The sequence below is a fragment of the Triticum dicoccoides genome, chromosome 2B (assembly GCF_002162155.2).
Source record: "Triticum dicoccoides isolate Atlit2015 ecotype Zavitan chromosome 2B, WEW_v2.0, whole genome shotgun sequence".
In the NCBI taxonomy this organism is placed as follows: domain Eukaryota; kingdom Viridiplantae; phylum Streptophyta; class Magnoliopsida; order Poales; family Poaceae; genus Triticum; species Triticum dicoccoides.
Window position 1 is genome coordinate 269,025,779 of NC_041383.1, and position 15,515 is coordinate 269,041,293.

Sequence of the window (15,515 nt, forward strand, 5' to 3'; positions counted from 1 at the left end):
ATCTACAAGCCATTGAAAACAAAGTACTACGTGCATGCTCCTAGGGGGATAGATTGGTAGGAAAAGACCATCGCTCGTCCCCGACCGCCACTCATAAGGAAGACAATCAATAAATAAAATTGTGCTCAAACTTCATCACAAAGCGGTTCACCATACGTGCATGCTACGGGAATCACAAACCTCAACACAAGTATTTCTACTAATCCACAGTCGCCCACTAGCATGACTCTAATATCACCACCTTTATATCACAAAACTATTGCAAGGAATCAAACATATCATATTCAGCGATCTACAAGTTTATGTAGGATTTTATGACTAACCATGTGAATGACCAATTCCTGTCATCTCTCTAAATAGATATAAGTGAAGCAAGAGAGTTTAATTCTTTCTACAAAAGATATGCCCACGCTAGTGAAGCAAAAGAGCATTCTACAAATGGCGGTTTTCTATGTGAAGAGAAACAGGCAATCCAAACTTCAAATGATATAAGTGAAGCACATGAAGCATTCTATAAAGCCATACTCAAAAGATATAAGTGAAGTGCAATGAGCATTCTATAAATCAACCAAGGACTATCTCGTATCAGCATGGTGCATAAAAGAAAAGTGAAAACTAAATGCAAAAGACGCTCCAAGACTTGCACATATCGCATGAACGAAACGAATCCGAAAACATACCGGTACTTGTTGAAGAAAGAGGGGATGCCTTCCGGGGCATCCCCAAGCTTTAGCTCTTGCCTTTCTTCCTTTTCCTCATATTGAGACCTCCTCGATCAAACATTTCATCCACACAAAACTTCAACAGAAAACTCTGTAAGATCCGTTAGTATAATAAAGCAAATCACTATTCTATGTACTGTAGCAAACCAATTCATATTTTGTTTTTGCATTGTGTCTACTGTAATATAACTTTTTCATGGCTTAATCCACTCATAGAGATTAATAGTTTCATCAAAACAAGCAAACTATGCATCAAAAACAGAATCTGTCAAAAACAGAACAGTCTGTAGCAATCTGAGCATTCACCATACTTATGGTACCCCCAAAATTATAAATTTGTACAGCAAGACAGTGCAAAAAGAATCAGAACCATTTGACGTTCCAGCAAAAAATATAAAATCGCGCACTACAGCCAAAGTTTCTGTCCTGCACCGTACAAACCAACAAGCATTGTAAACATCCTAAAGGCAAAACCTTGGCACATTATTTTTATAATACAATGGAATTATACAAGGGGATAATTATTTTTGATGAAAAGTTTCTGTTATTAAGATTCACAAAGTTTCCGTGAGCATGAACAAAGTTCAAGGAGCTCAATGCTTGTCTCTCTCACTTTCACTTTCCTTTTTGAAAAGTTTTGGGTTCCCCTCTTATTTTTTTTTGTTTTTAAACTATATAAAAGCACTCAACAGAAATAAATGACTCTCTAAAACTTTCAGGTTGTCTCCCTGGCAGCGCTTTCTTTAAAGCCATTAAGCTAGGCATATAGTGCTCAAGTAATGGAGCCACCCGGATCCCAAGGTATATCAAAGCCACTTTTAATTAACAATGATTTGTAATTTAGTAGTGAGCGCAAAGTAACACATATCATGCAACAACAAAGTCTAACTCTCTTCCTATGCATCGGCATGTCATAAAAGAACAATTCATGTGCACCAAGTAAAGGCCAATGCATAGTATAAATAGTTTCTTGCAATTCTATCATATTGGAAACATAGAGAGGTGGAGATATAGTTCCTCTCTCATAATAATTGCAAGTAGGAGCAGCAAGCACATGCATATTATATCTATCAAAATCATCATGTGCAATGATAAAAGGCAACCCATCAATATAATCCTTAATAAGCACAAACTTCTTTGATATAGTGTAGTTTGGACAATTCAAAAAGATAATAGGACTATCATGCGTGGGTGCAATAGCAACAATTTCATGTTTAACATAAGGAACTATATCAAGTTCATCCCCATAAGCATAATTCATATTGGCATCTTGGCCACAAGCATAGCAAGTATCATCAAAAAGGGATATTTTAGGATAATCAACGGGATCATAACAATCATCATAGCAATCATCCTTCGGTAAGCACGAAGGGGAATTAAACAATATATGAGTTGAAGAGTTACTCTCATTAGAAGGTGGGCACGGGTAGCTAATCCGCTCTTTCTCCTTTTGTTCTTCGCTCTCCTCATCATCTTTTTCATCCAATGAGCTCACAGTTTCATCAATTTCTTCTTCCATAGCTTCCTGCAAAATATTAGTCTCTTCTTGGACAGCGGAGACTTTCTCAATAAATGCATCAATATTGGAATTGTATTCATAATTTTCATAGCAATATCTAAGTATAGCAAAATTTTCAGGTCTATAAACTGAATCATCAAAATCATCAAACTCTTTAAACATAGATTCAATCTCATAAGCACCCATAAAAGCAACAAATTCTTCTATTTGTTCCACATCATAGTAATCTTATATACCATTAGCATAAGAAGCTAAGGTTTTATTATCATTAAATTTGCATGAAAAGGGAAGGTGTGGAGCCTTCATCCTAGAGCAACAAGTATAATCATATCTCAAGCATAGTTGCCTAGCATACCAATACAACATATAAATTTGATCCCATAATAGTTTCCCTTTTTGTGTCAAGCGATAATCCCTAAAGTATTCACGTTGATCCAACGTGTCTTCCATAACATAGTTGTATGGGGTTTTCTCAGGATTATCAAAGTAGTACATAATTTCTTTCACATAACGAGCATCGAGGGTTTTAGGAGGTCCCCATCTCCATGAGTAGCAAGTACACCTAATTTTTTTGGTATTTCGTGTTCCATATCCATAGCTAAAGATGGAGAACAACTTAGAACAACAAATAAAATTTACTTAGTGATAAAGCAAACAAGCACATGCGAGAATATTCACCCCACGCTATGACTCCCCAGCAATGGCGCCAGAAAAAGGTCGTGATAACCCACAAGTGTAGGGGATAATTGTAGCCTCTTTCGATAAGTAAGAGTGTAGAACCCAACGAGGAGCTAAAGGTAGAACAAATATTCTCTCAAGTCTTATCTACCACTGATACGACTCTACGCACGCTTAGTGTTCGCTTTACCTAGAACAAGTATGAAAGAAGTACTTTGTAGGTGTGATAGGATAGGTTTGCAAGATAATAAAGAACACGTAAATAAAAAGTAGGGGTTGTTTAGATGAAGACACAACTAAGTTAGTTCTAGTAGAGAGCTTTTTTTCACGAGAAAGTTATTTGTCCCTAGGCAATCGATAACTAGACCGATAATCACTATTGCAATTTTATTTGAGGGAGAGGCATAAGCTAACATACTTTCTCTTCTTGGATCATATGCACTTATGATTGGAACTCTAGCAAGCATCCGCAACTACTAAAGATCATTAAGGTAAAACCCAACCGTAGCATTAAAGCATCAAGTCCCCTTTATCCCATATGCAAACAACCTACTTACTCGGGTCTGTGCTTCTGTCACTCACGCCACCCACAATAAGCAAATCATGAACATATTGCAAACCCTATAGCGGGAATCCCTCACGCTTGTGCGACACGGAGAGCACCATAGGACAACACCAATAATAAAACATGCAACTCAAACCAATCACGATCATCAATTAACTCATAGGACAAAACGGATCTACTCAAACATCATAGGACAGCCATACATCCTTGGGAAATAATATATAGCATTGAGCACCATGTTTAAGTAGAGATTACAATGGGTAAAAGAGAGGTTACACCTTTGCATAGAGGGGGAAGAGTTGGTGATGAGGGCGGTGAAGTTGTTGGTGTAGATCGCGATGATGATGATGGCCCCCGGTAGCGCTCCGGCGCCACCGGAAGCAAGGGGGAGAGAGCCCCCTTCTTCTTCTTCTTCATTTACCTCCTCCCTAGATGGGAGAAGGGTTTCCCCTCTGGTCCTTGACTCCCATGGCGTGGGAGGGGCGAGAGCCCCTCCGAGATTGGATCTGTCTCTCGGTCTCTCTCTGTTTCTGCGTTCCCTGATTCTGCCCTGGCACCGTTTCTTTTATATCTGGAGATCCGTAACTCCGATTGGATTGAAACCTTAGCCCAGATATTTTTCCAAAAATTAGCTTTCTTGCGGCCAAAGTAGAGCATCAACCGCCTTACGAGGGGGCCACGAGGGTGGGGGCGCGCCCACCTGGAGTGGTGGCGTGGGCCACCCTCGTGGCCACCTCGGGCACTGTCTCGCGTTGATTCTTCCTGCCAAAAATCACAAATATTCCAAAATAATTCTCCATCCGTTTTTATCCCGTTTCGACTCCGTTTGATATTGGGTTTCTGCGAAACATAAAACATGCAACAAACAGGAACTGGCACTGGGCACTGGATCAATATGTTAGTCCCAAAAATAGTATAAAATATTGCCAAAAGTATATGAAAGTTGAATAATATTGGCATGGAACAATCAAAAATTATAGATACGACAGAGACATATCATGCTCCACCCAGGCCGGGTCGTTGGTGTACACCACCAGAGGTCCGTGAACCTTCTGTGGGTATCCACCATGGCATGCATGGTGAACTGGTGCTCGTCGTCGGCAGCCGCTTGAAGCGCCATTGGAGCCGCGCGGGATACCCTCTAAGAATTTGTCGTGGTGGGTGTGCCTCTTTGCAATGGTGGGGCGCGATTGAAAGGTTGAAGATACACAAGGGTTAAATGGCCACTGTAATAAATGAGGGCCGGCCAGCCTGTAATCGTCACGTCTTGTCACGACGTTCATAGTGCAGGATTCCAGTGCATGCTTGACAACACTGCAGCGCACGCATTTCCTTTGACCATGCGTGGGCTCGAAGAGGCGTCAAATGTATCGTCGGTGAGCCTGTTCCCGCGCTACCGTGCAGTTTACCGCGCAAGCTTCCCGTCCGGCTAGTTTGGTCACGTGTCAGCTAGAAGAGGGACAAATCATGGGCGTTTATTGGCAAAAAGCTTTGTAAAAGCAAAGTGTGTGGAATGACTTCGGTCATAAGTTTACCCGTGGGTGATGAGGTCAAAGTTACACAGAAGGGTTATGATGGACACTCGAGTGCGATAATTAATTCTGCGCTCTACAGGGCACACGGTTGAAGCAACCAACTGTGTGCAATAATGTCGAAGATCGCAGTCGAGTTAGCTATACAGATCGTGTGCTGTGAGATCGACAAGGTAAACAGATTCGAGAATGGTTAATAAAATATAAGACCATTGCATTATATTAAGGCCAAAGGTTACCACTCTAGATGAAATAGTTGATGCACTTAAGTTGGTACCTGATTTAGCCGAGCAAGATATGATGTGATGTTATGGGAGGTTGGTACTTAATGATCGTTTGTTTCAAGCTTCGATGGAGTTGCCCATCACCATGAGGAAGACATGGTTGCTAATGTTGCCTTGAAGAATGAAGCTTTGCGATATGTGTGTGTTCTTGTATGTCTTGTTAAACTTGGAACTATGTATGAGCTAGTGTTTGGAACTATCTTATTGTTTGAATGTATCATATTCATGTCTATGTACTATTTGGAACTATCATATTCAAGTCCGTGTACTGTTTGGAATTGTCATATTGTTTGGAATATCTATGAACTATCATAAGTACATGTGTTGAGTCTATCATATTTGTTGTATCGATGAATATTTGATGCTGAAATATTGTTTGGAACTATCATTTTTTGAGTCTATGTACCTATGAACTAGTGGTGTGCACAGTTTGGAACTAGTATCATATTTGAGTGTATGTATTGTTCGTTATTGTCTACAATTTGTGTTAATGTTATTATAAGAGAATATTGTTCTTATGTGACCATTAGTGCTGTTGTGATTCATTTCTAGAATATTTATTCTTTGCACTACTATATATTCACTCCATTTTACAGTCACATGTGAGACGATTTCATTTTTTAGTCATGTAGAACAAGGTATAATCTTCTTTGTAATATAGCTATTGCAATTCCAAAGTTTGTCATCCAAACAAAATTTGACATTGTAACCTCAAAGATATTTGAAGGGTCAATTTAGTGAACAAGCAAACCGACGAATTTGTATTTGTGCCATTTTCAGTTTTCTCATTGGATTGGAGCTCCAGTCCAATCCCTAGTACGAACATCCAAACAACGAAACTACTATGTGAACGACTTCGGCCGTGTTCGGAGTCCCTCTGCTCCAGACTCAGCTCGTGGAGTTGGCGGAACTGCAGGCTAAAATAATGAAGCTGGAAAATAGGTGCTTCGCAGATCCTATAATTTCACGGAGCTGGTGGATAGCCGAACATGACCTTTATCTGGTGGAGCTGTGGATGATAGAGGATTGAATGGTGATAGTCAGTTTTTCTCTATGCATAGACGGCTTTAAAAAAAAAACCTATGCATGGACGGTTGATGCGCTGTACCGTGCACAAATCGTTCAGATTCTACCGTGTGTGTAGCAGCGTTCTCCAAACAAAGCGCTAGGGTTGTTGTAACTTTGAACATCCAGGCCGGGTCTCCGTACAGATTGAGCAGATGAGCGTTCATTTCGAAATGCGACCGTTCGTGGTCCACCAATAACTTCCCGCTCAAAAACCCCAAATACCCCAACTCCTACCACAATCCCCGCTCCTACCAGATCCCATGGAAGCCCTACCCACCTGCTCCAGAATCTTCTAGAACGTCTTCCTTCCTCCGTCGCCATGAACCGCTGCGAGCTCACCGACCCCCCCTTCCGCGACGTCTCCAACCTCGGCACCCCAAAACCTAACCCCAACTCTCCCTCCCCGCTCTTCTTCACCGCCTCCAAAACACCACTCCCTGTCCCCACCCCGAGACCCCTGGTCCGCAGGAGGCCCCTCGCCGGCGCTGCGACCCCGACGCCCATCGGCCGCAGGAAGGCCCTCGCCGGCGCGGCGACCCCGACGCCCATCGGCCTCAGGACGGCCCTCGCCGGCGCGGCGACCCCGACGCCCCTCGCCCGCCGCCTCCGCGCCCTCGAACTCGACCAGTCGCGCTCCGCCCACCGCGCCGAGTCCGGCCGCGAGCGTGCACTCCGCGCCTTCGCCGCCTCCGCCTCGTCATGGCTCTCCCTCCTACTCCGCGACCCCTCCGCCTGCGGCTGCTCCCCCGCTGCAACCGCCACGGCCACACACGTCTCTGCTGCGGGCAAGCGCGACAGGCTCGACGGGGAGCGCGCGCGGGGCAGCAGCCCGAAGCGGCACCGCGGCAGGGACCGCTACGGGGAGATGAGGAAGGCGATGACACCTGCCATGGTGGCCGTGTTAAGGGAGTCCCTGAGGGAGGTGTGCAGCTTGGAGGATGTGAAGCAGAGGATGGGCAAGTACATGAGCACGGAGGCGTGCGAGGAGGTGCTCGTCATGATGTGCCAAATTTGTAAGGTGAGGATTTTTCTACGGCTTTTATTCTACTGTACGAGCTAAGGGATTGGATTTTTTAGACTAAATGCTCCTTCCACCCCAGTTTCAACATTCGTTCAACCATCGGCGTTTCAGGCGTATTGGTACGCAAATAAAGTTAGTTGAATTACCTGGCGTGCCCCTCACCCCCAGTTCATACACGGTTAGGCTGTACTGTTGGCCTGTTGGGGTTGATCTTAATTTAATGACATGGTAAGAGTTGTCATTTGCAGCACATAGGTGATAGTGGACAGTGTGGAATCCTCTTTGAAAACAACATACGGGTAACAGAAAAATATTTGGGTGGGGTGGACATATCATGCTGTATGTTGGGACTTGGGATGTTGCACAGCTCTTTACTGTTGGTAATCTGACACTGTGATTTTGCATCTCTAAAATTTACTACAGCTAGAATATCTTAAACAGCGAAATTTTCAGCTGACTTCAGTCGGCAGCATCATTAATAAGATACTCTAAGCAGTAATGTTTCTTCTTTTGCAGAACATTGACGAGAGAAGACTGAAGATGAAAGCCAATTGCCCAATTGTTACCGATCTTAGGCTGAAAGAGAACGCAACTAGAGTTTTCTTGTGTTACAATCCAGAGTGGCTCAGGATAGGCTTGCACATTGTCCTTGGGGGCGATTGCTTGCTACAGAGTGGATCGTGGAAACAGGACAAGGAGGTTTTCTTTCTGAAACTTATTCTGGAGAAGCAGTTGTTTGGTCAAAACGTGGCTCCAACAACTTTTGCTTACAATAAGGTTGTAGACGGGCTCCACAGAACAGATTATACTGAAGCATTGGGCAACATTATACTGAAAAGAATGTTTCTGCTCGTCGCTGCTCTAGATAGGGCGAAAATGGAAAGAGCCCTACCTCTCAAATTTGGAATCGATAGCCTTGACGGTGGATCCCCTCCATTGTTTTGTCACCGAGCCAACATAAAATCTAGCCAGCAGGTTATCCATCGTAAGTAGCAAATCCATCTAATTCTGGTTTATTTTATTTGTGAACTTGCATCTATTTTATTCAATGGACTGTGACTTCTTTTACCTGTTCCTGAATTGTAGAGTCTTTGGCTGAGGCCATGCATGGAGAAGGTGATCTCCTGATGCATCTGTCAACCATGCGCTACAAACTAAATTATCAACAGGTATGGTGATAGATAGCGCGACCGTGCTCTAAAATTGTGCAATAAATGATCCCAAAAGAACAATAACCATGCAACATATTGCTGATTTTTGACATTTTATATTTTGGCTATAAGTTTCCTTTGAATATTTGGTGAATTTCTCTAATTATGTTTCCTTACCAGCTTGCGCTGTCGGAGTATGATTTCACTATAGGAAACTTATTTGAAGATCTCCATGATGGCATAATTCTTTGTAGAGTTGTTCAGCTCCTGCTTTCTGATGCATCGATTATTTTGGTATGTATTTACTTGCCCCACACTAGCCGGATGATTATTGTCATTGGATTTACGGAGGCATCATGTTTTATTTCAGAAAGTGATTGCTCCATCAGATACACATAAAAAGAAATTGCACAATTGCACCATGGCTATCCAGTATATCAAGCAAGCTGGAGTTCCAATATCTGATATAGATGGAGTCACAATTTCAGCAGAAGATATTGCTAATGGCGACAAGGAACTAATTCTTTCGTTGCTATGGAATATGTTCATTCATATGCAGGTTAATCTAAATATTCAGTATCACGTTACCCCAGTCAATGTTTTATAATGTTATAACACACCTTTAATTTGTATTAAAGAATAAAGATAATGGATTATTCAATGTTCAGTTTTGTTTTCTCGCTCACTTCATAGGTACAGTGGGGATATGTTGTACTTCTCAGCACTAAATTCTTCCCCCAGTCTAAATAGTATCTGATGACTGTTACTCTACTTGCCTAAGTCAGAAGGGTTGCAGCAGCGAATTTCTACTTAGTGAGAAACTGTATTCTTTAGGCTTTTGGTCCTTCTGTCTTACTATCAATTCTTATCCAAACTAAATTCTTATATAATTCTTATCCAAGTTATCAATTCTTATCAATTTTTTCCATATGTTGCACTGCACTGTGTAGACTAACTTGTTGCACAATATAACTCGTAAGAAATAGTTATGTTGCAAATAGTGCATAAATTATCTGTAGCATGACGTTCTTCAAAATATAACCTTGTGCTCTTGTGCAGTTACCCTTGCTAGTAAATAAAACTTCACTAGCTCGTGAACTATCCAGGTTAAATGCATCGGCGGTGGTAAGTTTCTTGTATTCAGAAGATCAAATTTAGCTATCCCCCCTAATCTTTTGTACTCCACTTAGACATAAGTATTAAGTAGCACCCTGTTACACAAGATTGCAAGGTGCATTCCTGAAGTAAATTTATCATTACTGGACAGTGTTTTATTCTGGTTCTTGCTTCCATTAAACTACCACTGAATCATATGGCTACTTGTGTAATCGTTCTAAAAAAAGGTCTCTGTCTCTCACTAAACTACTGCCTGCAGTAACAAAATTATTTTTTACTCTGTTCCACTGCACTTCACATTGAAGTTTCAACACTAAACAGCCAGAACTATGGGTTGCTGGCAGATATGGGACAAGACATATGTGCTTTGCAGTAACTGTATTATTTCTCAAGTAAAAGATCAGAATTCCATGATAAAGCAGCCGTATAAGTCTGCTTCTGGTTTTGTGATTTTAATAGGGGATACTATTAGTTTATTGTTTTCGTAAGGGGCTCTACTTCTTTCATGTCAGGAACAACCAATGTCTGTGACCAAGTCGCACATGGCCTTGCTTTACGATTGGATTCAGGTAGGTGTTGATTTTTCACTTCTTTATGTTTTCTACTTGTTCAAATGTATAAGTCTGGCAAATCACCATGATCAAGAGATACAGAGATCAGAGTGTGGCATTTGTAATGGTCTGTACACATTTCATTTTAGAGTTTTGTACTATTTTTTTGAACGTTTTAGAGTTTTGTACTTTCATTACCACCAAATTATGGGTCCTCTTGAGCTTATTATTTCTTCAACCTGTACGGTGTTAAGTTTTAACCTTACAACATGTTTGGCTGTAAGGTATTTATTTGTGTAATTTCTACACATATTTTCCTTGGTATTTTTACAGGTGGTGTGTGCAAAATATGGCTTAAGTGTGGAAAGTTCTCAGATTGACAGGAAAGCACTGAAATACTTCATAAATCACTATCTGAACATTGGCATTCATAGGTGTCCCCTAAAGGTTGTCTTTAACTTCCATCAAAGTTTTCCCTCTTCATTGTTAGTTTCTTCCATCTTTTTTGTTCATTTTTTTATCTTACGTGCTAATTTTCCTTTGTGTTGATTGTCAGGAAACATTTTCTGATTGTCGAAAGGAATTGTTCAGTTGCCATGAACAAGAGACTTCCACTGCTATCACCAGCTGTCCATCAAGCAAACTAGGAGAAGTTCTTGGAGACTTTCTTCAGGTGGTAGGATCTTATTTATTTGGATTTTGGGAGGTATATGTTTCTCATGCTTTTTCTGCAATGTGCAGGATTTTCCAGCTAGTGGCATCTTAGCCAATGATGTATTATTCGATGAAAAGGGTGCAATAATTTTGATTGCATTCCTTTGTTCACATCTGACTAATGATAAAAGATTGGTATCTTTCTTTCACATTTCTCTCCTTTCATTTCTGTTCAGCATGCATACAATACCTTACTTGATTTGTATAGGGACAACTACGGAATTTGATCAGTACGAGATTGGACTGCCAAAGCCTGGAGAATAGAGTTTCTGCTAGGCTTAAATCTCCGGGAAAGAATGATGTGAAGTATCAATCTCCTCAGACAGATAACACAGATGATTCACGCACTAGCCAGGGTTTGTCCTTTATCACTTCATCTGGTTGTCCTGTTTTTACATTGAACAAGATGAAAACTGCCACTTTTTAAGGCTCTGATGCCTATCTAGTGCTGTTCACAAATACTTTAATATGCATTAGCCATTATTTTCTGCTGCTAAAAAATACTCCCTCCGTTCCAAAATAGATGACCAACTTTGTATTAAAGTTAGTACAAAGTTGGATCATCTATTTTGGAACGGAGGGAGTACCTGTGAGGTTTCCATAGTTTGATGGTTTCTAGCTTTGTTGGCAACATAAGATTCTCTGCAAACTAGTGAATGACTGAATGTCATGTTACTATTTCCCCAGAGAAGGCTGCTACAATTATACAAGCTCAAATCAGACGGATAATTGCAAAGAACAGATATCATAAGCTTAGGAAGTCAATATCTATCCTGCAAGGTGCTATAAGAGCTTGGTCATCTGTTATCATGATAAGGAAATCGCGCTGTCTAACTGCCGCCTTCTCTACCCACGTGCGAGCACATGGTACGTTTCCCTTACTAATTGCTCCTTATTCATGCACTGAAATCGCACCATACTTGTTAATATCCAGCTGTCCATTTCTTTCCAGGCAGCTATAATGGATGGTTAATTTCCATATTAGAAAGGCATAGATTTGTGCGAATGAGAAGATCTGCCATTGTGATTCAGCAGGCTGTAAGGATTTGGATTGGGGAAAGAAAGAAATCTGAGAACATCGAGCCTTTTGAAAGCCATGGGTTCTTGGAAACTACAGCTTCACCGAAAACTGATTGCATAGAAATGTGCGATGGTGAGCATGAAACAACACCTTGCAAGGATTTGGGTACCTCGATAGCTTCTGCTGCCCCTCAATGCCTTGATGAGAGTAACCATATAGATACAGTCACTATTCTGCAGCTTCATGTCAAAAACAGCAACTATGTAACTTTTCCTAGTCCTCATCAGAGTATCATTAAGAGTGACTCTGTAAACTCCGTCAGCCATCACCCATGTGAGATTGAGACTGCCAGCATAGCATCAGCCACTAAACTTGCGTGCGAGGATGATGTGGACTGTAGAAGCAATATATCTTGTGGAGCTTCATTCCAGCATGAACAACCTGTATCTGCCCAGCTCGATTTCTCACTTCGCAAAGACACAGTGGCTGTTCAAAAGATACAATTTGCATATAGAAGATTTGTACACAATAGATCTGAAAGAATATCTGCTGCAACCAAAATCCAGAGCCACTGGCGTGGTTTCACCATGCGGATGTGTTTCACAAAGCAAGTTGAAGCTATCACTGTAATCCAATCTGTAGCCAGACACAACTTGTGCAGTTGGGCCTTTCAGCGGTATCACAATGCTGCACTAGACATTCAACGTATTGCCAGAGGATGTTTCGCTAGAAAGCGACTATTAGGTTAGTATGCATTCTTGCTTTTGGTGCATTCTTGTTGGCTACTGACCCACATTACTCATGCAGGTTCTTCACTGCAAACCTACACTAGCCTTGTTAGCCTTGACCAAAGTCAGCATAAAAGATCTTATCAGAGTATTGAACTCAAAATTGTGTTGTACTCAGCCTTAAGGCTACAAAGATGGTGGAGGAAGGTCCTATTGCACCAGTCTATGAGACTATCAGCTATCTCAATTCAATCCTCAGTTCGTGGTTGGTTGGCTCGGAAACAAGCCAAACGAATTACCTGCTGCATCCATGTCATTCAAGTATGTGTGCTATTTTTTGCTACTTTCTAGTTGGATTGTAACGGGAGGGAAGGTACATATTATCAGTCTATTTGCAGAGATGGTGGAGAAATGTTATGTTTCTTGAATCAAGGAAAAGAGCTGTGACTACTATTCAATCCCATGTTCGTGGTTGGATAGCACGACAGTTTGCTATTAGAAAAAGGAAGTCTATAACTATTATTCAGGTCATGACCAACATCCAACCATATGATTTCTTACATGAGTACACTTCCTTTTCTTTTCAAAAACGATTCAAGTTTTTTCTTCATATGATATTCCAGTTTCTTCAAGAACTTGTCTCAGGGTGCAATGGTACATTTTCTTTCACATGACATTCTACCACTTGAATTTTGCAGTCATTTGTCAAAGCATACCTTGTGAGGAAAGCTTCAAAGCAAGAAGTTGTTGACATAAGGTCTAGAATTCAGAAGGCTTCTGCACAAGTTGATGATGACATGCGCCTGATCAATAGACTAATTGCTGCGCTGTCACAAATCACTGGATGTAGAAGCATCAGCAGCATTCGACAAACTTGCACGATACTAAGTAAATATATATTCTTTAAGACTACCTTTTGGAGTATTTCTCTAGCCTGGTTTCATGTCAGTGTTGTTGTGTTCTTTGTTTCATATTGACTTCCTTGACATCCTTAGGACTGTAGTGTTTTCTGATCCTTTACTGGGCACTTGCTTCCGGAGTCCTGCGGCTTACTATATCTGTACCGTTTCTCCTCCAGGTATTGCTACAGAGCTTTCTGAGAAGTGTTGTGCGACACTTGTTGATGCCGGTGCTGTAGACATTCTGCTGAAGCAAATCCCTCAACTTAACCGTGGGATCCCTGACCAGGAAGTCTTGAAGCAAGTACTCTATACACTGCAGAACATTGCACGATTCCCAAATGTTCGACCGGTATTAGCTAACAATCCACAATTGGTTAACACTATTTTCCAGGAGCTGCTGCGGTAATTTCTCTCAGTATTGAGTTCATTTTTTGACTACTCTTAACTCCTAAGTATCATTTTGGTCTTCCTGGTAGTTATGCTTGCTCATTCACATGACATGATTACACAATAAGGACCGTGCCAGCGCATTTTTTACATACTCAAAACAGAGGCTCCACTGAAGCTAGTGTTCCATTATAAAATTTCCCTATGTTTAAGTAGTTTGTCACTGCAGCCTCTGTCTTCCCAAAGCCAGGTGTTCACCTTCAACCTGCGAGATTGAGAACTCGTACAGTTTTGAAATTTGAACTTCAGTCGTCCTTTTGTTCTGATTTGTGAGCCTGTAATTCCTGAGATGATATGTTCTCTGTCGTTGCCCTCAGGAACAAAACGGACATGTTTTTCATCGCATGTGAAATTCTGAAGAAGCTGTGTGAGTCGGAAGAAGGGCGTGGATTCGCCGGGGCCCTGGGGCACCACATAAGAAGGCTGGCCAGTATGGTGCGAGGCCTTGAGAAGAAGGTGGAGCTCGACAAGAGGTAAAGAAAGAGCAGTAACATCCTTGGAAAAGTACTAGTGAAACAGAGTATGGCTAACTGGACCAGACTGTTTTTTGATTCACTGGCTTGACTAACGGCTTGGCTTGTCTTGTCTCTGCAAGAAATGGTCACACCGAAGCTCGTAAGGAGGACAATTTGCGGCGGCTCGGGGAGGCTGCGGCCCTCTACCATCTTCTCACCGATAAATAATGGCATGCGATGTGGTTTGTAGCCCTTGGTTGGTTTCTGAGACCGGAAGTGATTGTAGTCCAAAGGTTGGACAGGCGTGATGGAACTTGCTGTGTGCGCGTCAGTCGTGGTAGTATGTGGTTGTGGAACGGAGCATCAGCTTGATGTATGTGACAATGGTTTGTTTGACCTTACCTGCTCCACTCTATTTTGTTTACGTTTTCTTCGTTGTGTTGCGTTTATCCTGTTACGACTAGTGATCGGAGGCAGAAGCGAGAAACCGACTTGCGATTTCAGTGTAAGCTATTCTGGCATGAAAGCTTGACAACATCTTATGGCTCTCGGGGTGCTAGCACACCCTATATGCGCAAAATAATTTAGTAACTGCATAAAAGTCAAAAAATACTGAAAACCTTTTTCGAATCAAATATGATAAGTATTGTACTTGTACTCCCTTCATTACAATGAATAAGCGTGCATGCACCTTAAAATTTAACTTTGCCCATAAATTAGACCAACCAAATGTGGACTATATGTGATAAAAATTAGACCGTTGAATTCATATTGAAAAGAAGTTTTTGGTGGTATAATTTTAAGTCACAAAAACATATATTACAGATTAATTTAGAGAGAATTGCTTATTTGGCCCTTCCTTAAAATTTGATTCCTTTTCTGGCCCTAGTAAAAAAAATCTTCCTGTTTTGATACTCAAACTTCATTTTGTTCCCTCTATGAGATTTCCGTCAGGTTTGACAACTAACACCGTTAAATGTAACATGAAAAGTCTATTTTACCTCTGATGTATTTTATGACCAAAATTATGAACTGCAAGTC

The 15,515-nt window shown here is 41.4% G+C and overlaps 1 protein-coding gene across 1 annotated transcript; it reads left to right on the forward strand.

Annotated features, from left to right (window-relative positions):
• Positions 1–6,561: 6,561 nt before the first annotated feature.
• Positions 6,562–14,907, forward strand: LOC119363471 (abnormal spindle-like microcephaly-associated protein homolog). Its single transcript, XM_037628831.1, has 19 exons — positions 6,562–7,386; positions 7,906–8,374; positions 8,476–8,558; positions 8,721–8,834; positions 8,911–9,099; positions 9,600–9,665; positions 10,169–10,225; positions 10,541–10,654; positions 10,764–10,880; positions 10,949–11,056; positions 11,130–11,277; positions 11,609–11,788; positions 11,874–12,686; positions 12,750–12,991; positions 13,069–13,197; positions 13,369–13,558; positions 13,749–13,974; positions 14,337–14,492; positions 14,615–14,907. Exons 1-19 carry the CDS (start codon positions 6,688–6,690, stop codon positions 14,700–14,702), a joined length of 4,188 nt encoding a protein of 1,395 aa, XP_037484728.1. The 5' UTR covers positions 6,562–6,687; the 3' UTR covers positions 14,703–14,907.
• Positions 14,908–15,515: the final 608 nt, after the last annotated feature.